Below are 14,562 nucleotides of genomic sequence, written 5' to 3' on the forward strand. Positions count from 1 at the left end.
TAAAAAATAAAAAATAAAAGATTGTAAACTGACAAGGTCCTTGCAATCTGTGAGGTCAACCAAGGGTTGTCTCACCTAAAATAAATAAATCAATAATTTAATAAATAAATAGCCTGAGTCCAGGCTGTTTGGGGCTTTGGGAAACTGTGATTTCTTCTGCAGGGATTGATTATAATGAAGCGGGGAGTGACCTTGCCAGACTGGGAAGATGGTGTGTCTTGGATATAAGAGTAATGTCTGAAATGGAAAATTGCTTTAAGAAGTTCCCTTTGGATCATGGAGAATCTCCAGCTAGTCATAGTGAAGATGTCCTGCACTTTTTTCCCAGTGTATTCGAATACAGAGAACAAGATGTTTTATCCCCATTATCTTCAAATATTTCCTGATGAATCAGGGTCTTGGTCCTTGAAATCATGATGTCACTGGACAGTCTTCTATTTGTCCTGGAAAAGCCAGAACAACCTCCACTAAAATGACAATTTATTTAGCCTACATTGAGTGTCATTGTCCAATTCTAAGCAAGGACCTTATTTCCATGGAGATGAAATGCATGAAAGTAGTGATTTGGATGGTAGAGAAGCTGCAAATGGGGAAAATAGAGTTGGTCTTTGACTTGAATTCTGGGGTGTTTTTAGTTCTACCTTGCTGGGAAGACCTCATAGCCAAATCAAATAATTTAGCCTCTAGGAGAGAAATTGCCCAACTTCTCTGATATATCATAGGAAAAAAAATTCCAGAGGAAGGAGTGGTGGGATCTAGGGTCAACATAATACTAAAAATGACTACCTATCATTAAAGATCCAGTATATGCCAGGCATGTTGTGATGCATTTTAATATATCGCCTACATTCCAATAGTCCTACAAAAAGTTTATCAAACCCACTTTGCAGATGAAAAACCTAAGGCTCATAGTGCTTGCTAATTTTCCCAAGATCATAAGGCTAGTAAAAGAGAAGTCTGCTCTGAACTTATCTTCAGCCCCGCTGTTCCTGGTCTTCTGTGTCTCACCACTCCATAATATCTCTTAAGAGACAAAAAGTCAGGTCTCCATTTTCAAATTACTGAAAGCAGCCCTAAGGTAGAAAGGTGAGAATGTGAATCAAACAGGATGTATGTATAGTCCGTGTCTTGTCTTCATCTCAGGTCCTCCTGCCAGAGCCCTAGGGTTTCCTCAGAGCTGACTCTGCCCAGGTACTGGCATTTCTGTCCAGCCCCAGCACTATCCCTCCTGACAGCACCCTTTCCCTGGTCTTCATTCCTGTACTCTCCTGTCCAACTCCTGAACCTGGCCTGATAGCTGCTGCTTCTTCTGGGCCTCTGTCCTCTGGAAGGCCCTGTGTTAGTAGAGGGGACACTAGGGTAAGTGAGACATACCTGCACATAGAATGACAGTGTGCCCTTCTTCCAGTGGAACAGCTCAAAAACACCTGTCCTCCCCATGACAGAGAGCATGCCTTTTCTCTATAGAAGTCCCCTTGCTATCCTATTACTAACCGTGGAAGCTCTCTATGAAAACACTTCCTTTGATATAAAAGGTCACATTGGACAGTGACTTTTAGACACCTGTGTCCACTAGAGTATTGAAATACCAATTTTTCCAGTGGATGGTGAATAGAATCTGATTTGGCCTATAATCTACTCATTGTTGTTTTGGGGTTGTAAAGTTAGGGAGAGGGTTTTGGAAACCATCCAGACATTTGCAGTAGGATTTTAATGTGGTATTTTATTTGAAAATGGCCTCTAGACACATACACAGATAGATTAGCTTCCCTAGGCTGTCATAAAGCAAAGGCTCCCTCATGAGTTATAGGTAAGGAATGATATGAAAATCATTGTGGAGAAAACATTTACTGAACCCGAATTTCAAATACCCTGAGACCTCCTAGGAAGTGAAAAATTGTTCTTTGGTGGACATGCTAGATCTGATTTATAAAAAAAAAAAAAAAAAAGAAAAGAAAAAGAATCATCCTTCCACAATGTCCTGTCAGTGTACCTTCCTACAGGGAAGTCCTGGATTGCCATGTGACTAGTATCACCTGTCCCAGTGTCTCTGCACATTCAGAAATGCAGAAGGTGCAGAGACTCACAGGTGAACATAGTGGCCTTGAATCAAAAGGAAGGAGAAAACTCATAGCCCCATGAAATTTTAGAGGCAGAAAGGTCCTCTAGAGTGAAGAGGGTGCTCCCTCCCTGCTGAGATGTATAAAACAATTTGAAAATTAGATGTGACCCTGGACTTGAAGTACCTGCCAAAAAGTAGGGGGGCATTGGAAAAAGGTATTGAATTTCAAGGGAAATGTGATTTTCTGAGAAACTCCTGCCAGAAATGAAGGGGATTTTGTCATAAATTATAGCAGCTATTTGATGAGCATCTACTATGCAACTTTCGATTGGAGAGGCATGAAGTCGTCTTCCTCTCCTCCCTGGATAAATGGGAACACTACATTCCATCCTTATACTTAGGAAGGGTTGTGTCATGACCCATTGCCACCGATGTTTGAGTAGAAGCATTGTTTGTCACAGCCATTTCTATAGAAGGCACCACAGGGTCCATGGATTCATTCTCAAGCCATGACAACGCAGACACAGAGCACTCTGTGTCATCACCCAGGGACTTAAATCATGCACATTTGCCCCTTAGATGTGAGATGCCAGATTGTGTGCCCTTAAGGCCCTGGGCAGGGTTGGCAGTGTTTGAAAGTGGAGCTGGCCCACAGAGAGCTGGCTGCAAGAACTCCTGCATGCCCTTTGCACCCTAGGCTCCTGTGCTGCTTCCATTAATGTCCTCAGTGCTGTGATGAGTCATGATGAGGAGGCCAGCAGCCAGCTGGCCATGTTGGAAAGGAGGTGTCCTCCTACTGGTGCCCCCATTATCACTGCTGCCCGCACTGCATGCTCTCTCTCCACACTGGCCTCAGTCTGCATAACTTGTGTCCCCATGGACAACTGCTCAGACCCTGGTGCTGATGTTCATGTGCAATTATATTCACTTGACAGTCCCCAGAAGGAAATTCCCTTTCAGGACAGTGTGGTTCAGGCAGAGTTGACAGAATGCGATGTATCTTCTTGCTTAGTCTCCTAGTGCCCAGTAAATAATAATCCTTGCCATGTGTATGTGTGACTAATCACTGTGAATATGAGTTATTTTCAAATCATTCCCTTTGCGACGCCCAAACGTTTGATTGAACTGATGGCCTTGTTCAGGTGACTATGAGGTTTTGCTGTGTGGGGCAGAGGCAGAGAGCAGGGCAGGGGTGTCTTGTCAGCTGTCTACAGAACTGGCTGGGAACTTTGAATCCCAAACAGGCAGTCTGAGCAGACAAAATGCTGTAGCAGATAACAGAGGTGGTCATCAGGATGCTCTCTCAGGCCCTAGACACCCCCAGACTCAACTGAAGATTTGGAGAGGACATGGGCAGGTGAAGGCTTTGAGGTCCCAGGATGCAGGTTGTGAAGGGGGTCAGATGTCCCAGGAAAGGCAGAAGATCAAGCACCTGCCAGATCCTATCTGGATTGCCCTGGGTTGGCATGGGGAGGGACATGGGGGTAGATGCAGCTGGAGGTGAGCTAGAGCCCTGGACCACAGCATGAAATGGGTGCTCCTGGGACAAGTCCCCGGACCAGAAACCCTGTGGGGCATTGCGGGTTGGAAGTAGGGATACTGCAGGCCCAGTTTTGGAGGGAACTGACTGGCGTGGGCCAGGCTCACCTAAGTAGGTTATGGACTGCAGAGTGGCTGCAACTGGGACTTCCCAAGCATCCCTCAGGTCCTTCAGGGAGGCATTTCCAGGGTGTGGCATCATGTAAAGCAACCTCTGTGTAGGCAAACACCACCCAGGTCCCTAGCCACTCCTGACCAGGGTGGGGCAGAGCACATAGGAGCCACCCTGCCCAACAGCAGGAAGGTTCTGACATTCTCTAGGTGCCCTGAGCCTGCCCCCTGAGTGGCTGATATGATGTGTCTCAGCCATGGTCATGCTCCTTTGAAAAGCTCCTATTCCCTTGCCAGGTCTACAGCCTGCTCTGAACTCCAGCCTCCTTGGTAAAGCACTGACCTTCTGCCTGCCTCCCGCCTGCCTTCTTCTGTGGCAAATATCCCTGGCGGCTATCCTGAGACCTTCAGGAGCAAGTAATTGGTTGTGGGTCTCCACCTGTCCTTGGTCCCTGAGCTGGGACCAGGCATAAAGATAGGTTGGTGGCAGGATGAAGGGTGTGACACCAAGGAATGTTCGCAAGACATAATCAGTGGCAAAGCCGTGTTTGTCCTGCACTCAAGACAGATGTTCTGTCCAAAAGGGCCCCATGGACCTCATCCTCACTTGGATGTATGACAGTTACCAACCCCATGGGCACTATGCTGTGAAGTACTGGCTGGTTACATGCCTGATGTCCAGCCTGCCCATGAGAGTGAGCCACAGGACAACCTTGCTTTCCATGAGAGCACCAGATTACTGGGCTGTGCCTTCAGTGAAATTGAAGCAGTCTATGTACATCTACTTCTGAAGATTGGGATGTGAGGCCTTGGGGTAGTCCCATTGCTCTCATATACCCTCATGGACAGGCCTGTGTGCTCCCCTTGGCAATCTGGCTTGCCAGAGCAAAGGAATACATTGGCAGGTTGTTGTGTATCTGTGTCCTATTCCCTGGGCTGGGCAGCCCCCAGACCGGTCATCTCTGGGCCAACTGTGGGCCTGCAGAGCAGAGGTTCAACTCCGGGACTTTCTGGGACGTCACTAAAAGTTACCTGTCCTCGAGCCTCTGGACTCCAAGCAGCCTGCCTGGTCTCTATCTGTGAAGCTCTTGAAAGGGCAACAGTGCCCATTACTTAAGTGTCCTAGCAGATGAACAATCTCACTCCTTAATGTCTTTCTGGAGTGAGGCTGCCTGCAATTAAGATGGTGCTGGCCTATCTAACTACTGGCAAGTCCCTCTTTCTAGCAGAATGTGGGCTGCAAGTTCAACCAGACCAAGTTGCATCGTTGCTCTGACATCCTTACTAGCTGGTGGCCCAGGGAATTTCCTACAAGCTTCTCTGTGTCTTGGCTTTAGCTCCTGTATTCAAATGTTCATTAGGAACCTCCTCAGGGGTAGACACTGGACTCCACATGGAGGATGGGCAGGGGAGTTGGACCAAAATTTCTGAGACAGGGTCCTGATTCTTGGTCAGCTGACAAACTTGATTCAGGTTAGTCATCCTCAAAAACAGGTCATATAATAATATCCATTCCTCAGTGGGTTTGGGAAGCCTAATTACCACTTGTGAAATGCTTTCAAGTTCTCAGAAGAAAGGTAATCTTTTATGGTATAGTATGAACTGTAATAATTGTGATCTTCTCAAGTTACCCCCCTCAGGGCTAACTCATATAAAATTGCCATTCATGAAACTCTGCCATTGTAACAGTTATCCATGATACCAGACTAATGTCTAAAGTATTGCTGTATTTGTAGAAAACTCTTAAATCAGCCCAAAGTTGAGAAGGTATACTAGATCACATGCTGTGACTCCCCTCCCCCACCGCCCTGGCCAGTGAATAGGTCTGTAGCCAAAGGAGAGGCAACCAGGAGGGGAAGATGGTTGGGAGGGAAGATGACTTTGGTGCAGGAGAACCTGAGTTTGGAAGGGCAGCGTATCACCTTGAGCTGCACTGGGCCTTGGGAGAGAAGTTGAAAAACAGACTTTGGAGTCACTGACGGCTCTGACAGGTGAAACCTGGAATGCAATCGCCAAAATGCAATGTATCACCCCTGGCCAACATATCACCTACCCGCCCCGCGCCCCCGAGGCTCTGCGATCATTAAGGGAAACCTACAGAAGGCTGCACGGGCCAAGGTGAGAGGCGTCCTGGAAGACCTCACCGCAGGCCTCCTGGGCGGCCCGCTCCCTCCCCGCAGGCCTGCACCTAGTCAGCGTCCCCATTCGGCTCTGCGACCCTGGCCCCTCACAGCCTCCAGCCCGTGTCCATCTCCTCCGAGGGCAGTGCAGCGACGAAGGGCTGGGGAGTGGCGTCACGCGCGACCCGCACGACCCGCGCGACCCACGACGCTTCCCAGGGCCTGCCAGGCGCATGCGTGGCCGCCTTACGGAAGCCCGGAAGGGGAGGGGGGGCGAGAGGCGGTGGCTCAGGTTTCTCGCGGCGGCGGCGGTGGCGGCGGCGGCGGCGGCGGGGACGCGGCTGGCGCGGGCACCATGAACTCGCTGTAACGCGCAGACTGCGCGGCGCGGTGGGCGGGGGGAGGAGGAGGCCGCCGCGGTGAAGTTCTCCGCCATGAACCTGAGGGGCCTCTTCCAGGACTTCAACCCGAGGTGAGGCGCCGCAGGCTCCGCTCCGGAGAGGCGCGGCCCGCACGATAGTGCAGCGGGCGGCGGGGCAGCTGCGGCCCCGGGCGCCTGCCTGAGACTCTGTGCGGATGCGCGCGACTCACCGGGAAACCTGTCAGCCTCGGCGGCGGCCCGCTTCCTCCTCCGGCGCCCGGTGCCTTCAGCACCCCGGTCCCCCGTGTCATCTAGAACCTCGCGCCCCGAGGGGAACCCCTTTCCTCTCGGCTTGCCCTCCTTCACTGGTGTCCCAATTTCCCTTCTCCCTTCCAGCCTCTTGCACCCTGGCTGCCTGACTCCCATTCCCCGCACCAGGGCCAAGTATTTCACATGCCCTCACCTCCCCTTCATCCCCCCAGCAGCCCTTGAGTTTTTCCTTGGAAATAAGCCCATCCTTCCCTTGTTTGCTTCTTTGTCGAACAGATATCTGAAACGTTGAATCCTTGGAGTCGGTGTCAGGGTATGGCAGTACCTTACATAATGCCTTTGGGGGTGAGCCTGACAATTTTCCATACACGTTTTCTCGTGTTCCCTATAAGTTTATTTGCGGGAAGTCGATATTGCTGTCCTATTTCCCAGTTACGGAATATCCAGTGGACAGTGTAGAGAGAGAACACTGGCCAAGGAATCAAACGTCTGTCCTTGCACTTGCCCAAGTGTAACTCTGTCCCCTCCCCAGGTTGTGAGTGTCCTGAAGCAATGTCCTGCTCATCTCACTATCCCCAGCACCTCCCATGAAGTCTGACAAAGAGTGCGCGCTTATGAAATATTTGGGGAACTAAACTGGGCCAGAAGACCTGATTGGAGACCAGGCCATGTGTAACTGGGTGATTCTCTGCTCTTCTGAAGCAGGAAGAGTTGGGCCAATCAGTTTCTAAGTCTACTACTCTGGGAAGGGAGTACCTATTTTCCTTATTTGGTGGAGGGAAGCCATGGACTCATAAACTTTTTGTGTGCTGGGTCCTGTGCCAGGTGCTTCAATGCTGGGAGGTCCCAGCTTGCGGGTGGAGAAGGGCATGTATATAGATGATTTACAGCACTGTGAGGTATTGTACTGAAGAGACCACTGTCTGGGCCATTGGGGAGGGGTGAAAGGAAGTCTTGGGGGAGTGTGTGTTGGGAGTGCAGTCTCCTTAGGGATGGTGATATTCTAACCTGTGAGCCATTGTGACTTCCTAGGTGCTCTTACTCCCCTTTGAGCACTACCGAGTTCATATTCTGATCTGCAATGCCAATATCCCAATCACAGTATAGTCATTATTATTGTTGGCCTTGAAGGCACTCTGCATAGAGGAGTTTGTTGAGAGCGTGTAATAGGAAACAAACTGCTGTGCCTTCCTCTGCTGCTCCCAGGGGTTAGGACTGGTCTACAGGGTAGAAGGATTGGTGCTGGAGTTGGAAAGGCCTTGTGTGTCTGCCCTGTTTGGTGAGGGTGATAAGAGAGATAAGTAAAAGCTGAATTGTTTTGTGTCCTTAGGCCACTCAACTTATCTGTCCATTTTATCTGTAGAATGAGCATAACCTCTCAGCAGGATAGGGGGGGGCAAATTAATGATTGACTGAAAGTGCTTTACACATGGAAAGTTCCAGGACTATTTTCTAAGGTGGCAGATCATTTTTAAGCCACAAGGAACTGCCTCCTGGGATTTAACTGGCTATCAGACGTGCCAAAGCAAAATAGTGCAGCATGGGCAACATCCTTAGCCATTTTTTCCCTGTAGCTTCTCCCCACTAAAAGAATTTGGTCTATGAAAATTAACAATAAAATGTTAGATATCTAAACAGATTTAAATGAATCATTAACATATACGTCAACACTATAAATCTACTGGGATTGAAATGCATCTCTACCTGAAAAGTTGAAAAATCTTTGATAGGGCGCCATTCTCCTGATGCAGTGTTGAGTCAGTGGGCGTGAGCGGTGTTACCTCACTGTGGTGACTGCTAAGACAGTGGCTGGGTAATATTGACAAGTCTTATTTTTTTAGCTGGTGGTGTGTCATGCCTCATGGATACACCTAGTTTTTGACATTGTTCTTTAGTCTTGCTCCATGATGAGGAAGACTTTCCAGACAGCTAGAAAGCAAACAGGGGTATAGACAGGAGATACCTTGTGCCAAGGCCTCAAAACTGATTGCTGCTGCCTCATTCTCTGCCTCTAATTCAGAGCCAGTTCAACATCTTCTCTCCTACCCCAGGACTTTGGCACATGCTGTTCTCTTCACCAGGAATGTTTCCCTCTCCTATTCTCCTCTCGGACCTAGTTAACTCTTATTTATCCTTGACATCTCAGCTCACTTGTTACTTGCTCAGGGAAGCTTTTCTGACTTCCCCAACCAGGTCCACTAATCACTGTTTGTACAATCTCTGTAGCATGGTGCACTCCTCCACAATAACACTTATTTGTCCCCTTGTATTTGTCTGTGTGTTTATTTGATTAATGCCTATCTCCCCTACTAAATGCTCTCCTACTATATATAAGCTTCATGGGGCCTGGTCCACGACTCAGTTCATTATGGTGTCCCACATACCTGGCTCAAGAAATATTTGTGGAAGGAATGAATGAGTGAGTGAATTACTGTTCAGAGCCTATAAGAGCAATCTAGAGCTGATTCTTTCAATCACTGCTTTCCTGATGGCCTGTTGCCTGCTTCTCTTTCCCTTCACGCTCTTCCCTCCTTTGGAATGCAGTCATTTCATTGAAGAAACAGAAAAGACCATGACACTGAGGCAGAACATGGTTGCCTTTAGTTTGTGGATTATGCGTGTCACAGAAATAGTCACTATCATGTTTTGGTGGGTCTGAAGGCATGGGCCATGGCTCCAGATCTCCTTTCCAAACTTTTGTTCTTGGTGAGTCTGAACCCCCTGCTGTATTGCCAATGCTCTGAAAAACTGCAGTGACAGAGAATGATTCACAAGTGTCAACACTCAGATGCACAGGGCTGCCAGCTGACCCTCTGCTTATTTCCATCTGGCGCAGAACTGGCTGAGCATGAACTTCTTTTTAGTTACACAGGTTAAGACTTGCTGAAACAGACACACTGGACCCACCAAGTCATTCCTTGAATGCCTGAGGCTGCCTAACAGCTAGGGAGCCCTATTCATTGAATTGGCAAACTATCACAAGTATACAGAATGGCAGACTCTGACTCTGAGGTGTTCCTGGGCGGTAGAGATCTGGGAGTAGGTGGCATGAAGCCAGCACCCTGCCCTCTCTGTGGAGCATTGGGATTTTCTGCTACCTTGGTGGAGTTGCTGGCTCGGAGAAGGCCCTTCAGCCCCACTAGCCAGGAAGTGTTCCAAGGCTGTGAGTACTCTGAGTTGTCCGCAGTGAGTGCGGTACGTCCCTCAGGTGTGCTGGACTAAAACAAAGACTGCGGTACCCCGCCCTACAGGTTCTGTTGAGTGGACATGGAGTACTGATGAGGTTGATGGTGTTAAGAAACTTCCATATGCTGCAACTTCTAAAGTCACTCTGGAGTCTGTGTACGTCATCTGTTACTCGAAGTCAGGAAAAATAAATGTGATTGCTGGTCATTGTTAAAAAAGGCAGCTACCTAGTCCTTAACAGTCTGTTAGTAAAGTATATTTAAAGCATTCATTACTCAAACATCTCCCAAATTCCTGCTGTGTGCCAAGAGATGTGATAGGTGCTCTAAGTACAAAAAGAAATGGCGTATAGTCCCTCTCCATGCTCAAGTCCAGCAGAAGAAGCAGAAATGGAAAGAGAAATTGAAATTCAACACAGGATGAGACATTCCATGACAGGAACCCAATGCTGTGGGAGCACAGAAGCTGAGCCACAAATTCTGTCTAGAGCAGGCAGGGAAGTTTCCATGGCTCGATCTTGAAGGATATAATTGTAGGGTTTCGTCAGACTGGAGGGCATTTTAGGAGGGACAAAGTATGCAAGGTACAGGGTCACGGGGCTGCCAGGTATGTTCAGATGGTGGTGAAAGGTGAGTGTGCTGTGAGCACTGCACGTGATGCCTCATGTGATTTAAAAATACTTCATGTAGTGTTTATAATTACTGCAAATATTTACATATTGTTTTTTTAAACAACATTGTGTGTATGTTGATACTGTTAACAAACTACTCACCACCCAAATGTGTATTTACCTGTCTCTGTCATCTCAAAGCACCTGTCATAAGAAAAGTCTCTTGTTTATACTGAGGTTATTATTCATAATAGCTGTGACTTATGGGGCACCAACCACTTACCTGGCACAACATTGGTGCTTTGTATCTATTATCTCCAGTCTTTACAACAACCCTATGAGTTAGATATCAACGTTGTTTTGAAGAATCTTAGAGACCTTGTGACTTCCCTAAAGTCACACAGAGAGCAAGGGACCAAGTCAGGGTTCTGACGCAAGTCGGTCTCCTTCTGAAGCTAGTCGGTCTCCTTTTGAAGCCTGTGCTTTTTCCTGAATTCCATACTGCCTCTCTAATTTAGTGATGGGCCCCTCCCCTGTGACACAGTAGGTCCAATATACTAAGGAGCCTTCTATTTATGAGATGTAAGTGATTAAACAAAGCAAACTTTATTCAGAGTTTACGCATCCAAAGAGTAGTATCTTTCAAACAAGTTACTTAGGGAAAAGAGCAATATATCTATTCCATTGCTCATACTCCTTATTACACATCTGACATTTCCTTTGGAGTCAGATTACAAATCATATAAGGAAATCAGTTTTGTTTTATAATATTTTATTTTGAATCAAAATAATGCCACCTAGTTTGATCACACGTCTTATTCACTACACTTGTCTCTGACTGAGTGTTGGCCATTTCCAAAAAATCGAATCTCCTCTCAGGGAAGATTTGACAGCATGGAGGATATTCATAACAATAGACTGTAGGCTCTCAAGCGATTCCAGGAGGCTGGCTCCAAAGATGGTTTGAGTAATGAAGTGAAATTAGTGTGTTGCTTCCCAGGGGGACTGTTTAAAGGAGACAAGTCTCATTTGAATGCATACTTTCTGGTTTTAAAAATACCATTCTCATTACTTGGCAATTACACATATTTTTCTTGGCTGTGTGTTCTTTGAAGGCCAGGATGTTGAGGCATTCAATAAATGTGCTGATGAATGATGCTGAGTACAAATAGACATGTACCATTGGAGACTTTGTTGTAAGGGAGAGACAGAGGGATGGAGGAGTTTTAGATGGTTTCCTAGGACTCTGGGAGTTAAGTTTCTCAACATTGAGCTTGGGGTTTCTAATTGCCTTGCATGATCATAGGTCATGCTTGTGCAAGGTGACTAGCATTTAAGATGAAAGCCTTGAATCGAACTCTGGGGAGAGGCTCTTTATAACTGATGATTTGTACTTTGTCACCTATGACCTAATAGTGAGAAAAATGATTGCTAAACGAGATTGGTACAACCTTTCTCTTCTATAATACTAGTAGCAGCTAAAATAGGTAAAATTGATTATTAACACAGGATTTTCACATCTCCTTATCTTAATGAATTGATATATGAGCAGCCTGATAAGGAGACAGGCTTAGGTAGAGAGCAACCCACCCATGGCCACACAGCTTTTCGCAGGCCTGGGCTCTTTCTAGTCCTCCTTAAGAGGGATTTGTTTTTATTTGGCTTTATGCTTTTTTATATCTGCTGGTTAGATGCTCTTAAACACTTTCCATCTTAATAAAACCAGGTAAAATCGCCACTAAAGGACATTCAATTTTGTCAGTAACTTTCTGCTCCATGTGAGGGGCGCAGTCCCTTTAACAGTTTGGGAGAGTGTCTGTTAGCATTTCGTCAGTTGGAGTCATTGAAGTGTTAAGAGATGCTCCCAGGGATGTATCACCCAGAGCATGCATGCACCCATGTGCGTACACTCGTGCCTGCTTCAGTTAAGCCAGCAGTTTTCACTGGAGAAAACTGAAGGGTCTAAAAAGAGTCCAGTTGCATTCTTTTGATTTACAGAAAACAGATACTAGAACTTAAATTCACAGAATCATCTCTTTACTAGGTATATTCCCTCGCTCCTTTCCTCCCTAGAAACCCTTTCCTTTCACCCCAAAGTGGAGAGGGAATTTAAGCCTCAAGCCAAAGTTCTATATACATTGCAGAGAGGATACTAGCTTTGTAGTTGCACACATATGACACTACTTAGTGATTGCTTACTATCTATCATTACCAATTCAGATGAGAATGGAATAAATCCATTTTAATGGTGCAATTGGAAAAGTGAAATTTAGGAAGTAGTGGCTGATGCCAGAATATCTGGTGGAACCTCCATTTGCTAGTTGGTGGAGAATTAGGCAGTTTATTTTTATACTTGGGCTCTGGTCTGAATGTTTCTTTAGAAATAACTCAAAGTAGTCTACGGCCATGCCACCCTGAACAAGCCCGATCCCATCTGATCTTGGAAGCTAAGCAGGGTCGGGCCTAGTTAGTACTTAAATGGGAGACCACCTAGGAAGACCAGGTGCTGTAGACATAAAAAATTTAAAAAAATAAGAGATTGTAAGCTGTCAAGGTCCTTGCAGTCCATGAGGTCAACCATAGGTTGCCTTGCCTAAAAAAAAAATAAAAAAATAACTCAAAGTAGTTTAGACTTTGACCGACTTTTTTTTTTTTAATAAATTTTCTTATCACTGTGCTGTTGCTGCATCATATTCTTTTCTTGCCAGTCAAGTTTGGAATTTCCTATTTGATGTGCAGTCATCTTTTTTACTTGGCTCTCAAATGTATTGGTATAGTTGAGATACTATTCCTTCTTCTCCCAATTAAAGACATGTATAAATTACATCTTTTAAATTTTCTGATTGTATTAATTTGTTGTTTAAACCAACTTTGTAGTTTCATTTTCTTCAAAGAACCAGCTGTTGGTGTTACTTATCAATTCTGTTTCTGTGTCTACATTTCTACTTTTAGTTTTGTATTTTGCCTCCTTTATTTCTCCTAAATTTCTTAGATAGAAACTCAGTTCACTAGTTTTCCCTTTGCCTCTTTTTTTTCTTTCCTTTTTTGCTTTTATTTACACTTTTGGAGTGGGTACATTTTCTCTGAGTTTTGCTTTGACAACAGTCTAGGTGTTTTGATGTTTCAGTTGTATATTATTAGCATTTTAAACATTCTGTGATAGTGTTGGGTTTCATCCTTGGTTTAGTCATTATTTAAGGAATGAAACTAATGTTCATGAGTATTACCTGCTTGGCGCCAAGCCTTGCTGTTAAGTGCTTTCTGATAGTTATGTAGCTCTTACCTCAGCACTGCCTGCCTGCTGGTAGAGGTCATATTATTTGCATTTTGCTCATGAGGAACCTGAGGTGCAAATAAAGTTGCACAAATCATCTCTTCAGTGCTACTACACTGCTTAACAAGTGAATGTGTAAAAGATACATGTGGTTAGGCCATTTATAGTCTGGGTTTTTTTTTTTCAGTTTATTATGAATTGTTTAGAATTTCTGCCTCTAGTCTCTACCAATTAGTCTACTTATGCCTCTATACCTTCTGTCACCCTTTTGCTCAGAAAATCTTCAGTGGCTTCTTATTGCCTATTAATAAATTTGAAGGACTTTACCTTGATATTACCCCCACCTACCTTTCCCTTTCTCAGGTACCTTTTCTCCTCTCTCCCCAGCACCCCACGCCCCTAAATTCACGAGATGTACTCTTCCTGGGTTATAAAAGGCTGTCTCCTACTTTAAAAAATCTTATCCTCTTCGTCTAGAATTTCCTTTCCCCAACCTACTGCCGCAGTCCTACCGCCCTTCCCAGTTCTCCCAGGGAAATGAATCTTCCATGTACCAGTTTACCATGGTGTATATAGTTAACTGTTGATCAGTCATCCCTCTCTGCTCTTGTTAGTCTTTAAGCATTTTCAGGGCCAAGGTTGTTTTTTTTTTTCTTCTCATCTTTGTATATCCCCCACATTTCAGGCACTCAAACAATTTTTTAATATTTTAAATTCAATTTGCGTTTATTGTATATCAGTGCCCCGTGACCCTGTTTTCCCCCTTGGAAAAATCTGTATGCATGTAAAGAAAGCATATATTTTTTGTTCTCCTATTTTATTCTCTTGCTAGAACCATGCTGTTTTTATCTACTTGAGTGTTCATTTCCAGAGTTTCCTTAGGAACTTTGCTTTATCTGTCATGATTTGATGGCATGTAGAAGCCCACAATGTACATATCTCTATATATCTTTAAAATAACACTTCTCAGATTATTTCCATATTCTATGGCCATGTTGCTAGGTTTTCATTTTTGAAATTTTCCTTATT

The 14,562-nt window shown here is 45.4% G+C and overlaps 1 protein-coding gene, 1 long non-coding RNA gene and 1 other non-coding gene across 3 annotated transcripts in view; 2 read left to right on the forward strand and 1 right to left on the reverse strand.

Moving 5' to 3' along the window:
* Positions 1-5,001: 5,001 nt before the first annotated feature.
* Positions 5,002-6,016, reverse strand: LOC111734559. The gene is made up of 2 exons (XR_002778489.1): positions 5,811-6,016; positions 5,002-5,710 (listed from the first exon to the last, which is right to left on the reverse strand). It is a non-coding gene; the product is annotated as an uncharacterized LOC111734559 (long non-coding RNA).
* Positions 6,017-6,136: 120 nt separating this feature from the next.
* TMEM185A (transmembrane protein 185A) overlaps positions 6,137-14,562 on the forward strand; it is a 34,629-nt gene continuing 26,203 nt past the window's right edge. Inside the window, exon 1 of the mRNA XM_011386466.2 lies at positions 6,137-6,304. Within this exon, the coding sequence (XP_011384768.1) occupies positions 6,267-6,304 (38 nt within the window). The 5' untranslated portion in view covers positions 6,137-6,266. The remainder of the gene's footprint in view (positions 6,305-14,562) is intronic.
* Positions 12,656-12,774, forward strand: LOC111734560. Its single transcript, XR_002778490.1, has one exon. It is a non-coding gene; the product is annotated as a 5S ribosomal RNA (ribosomal RNA).

Source organism: Pteropus vampyrus, unplaced genomic scaffold (genome assembly GCF_000151845.1).
Source record: "Pteropus vampyrus isolate Shadow unplaced genomic scaffold, Pvam_2.0 Scaffold1840, whole genome shotgun sequence".
Taxonomy (NCBI): domain Eukaryota; kingdom Metazoa; phylum Chordata; class Mammalia; order Chiroptera; family Pteropodidae; genus Pteropus; species Pteropus vampyrus.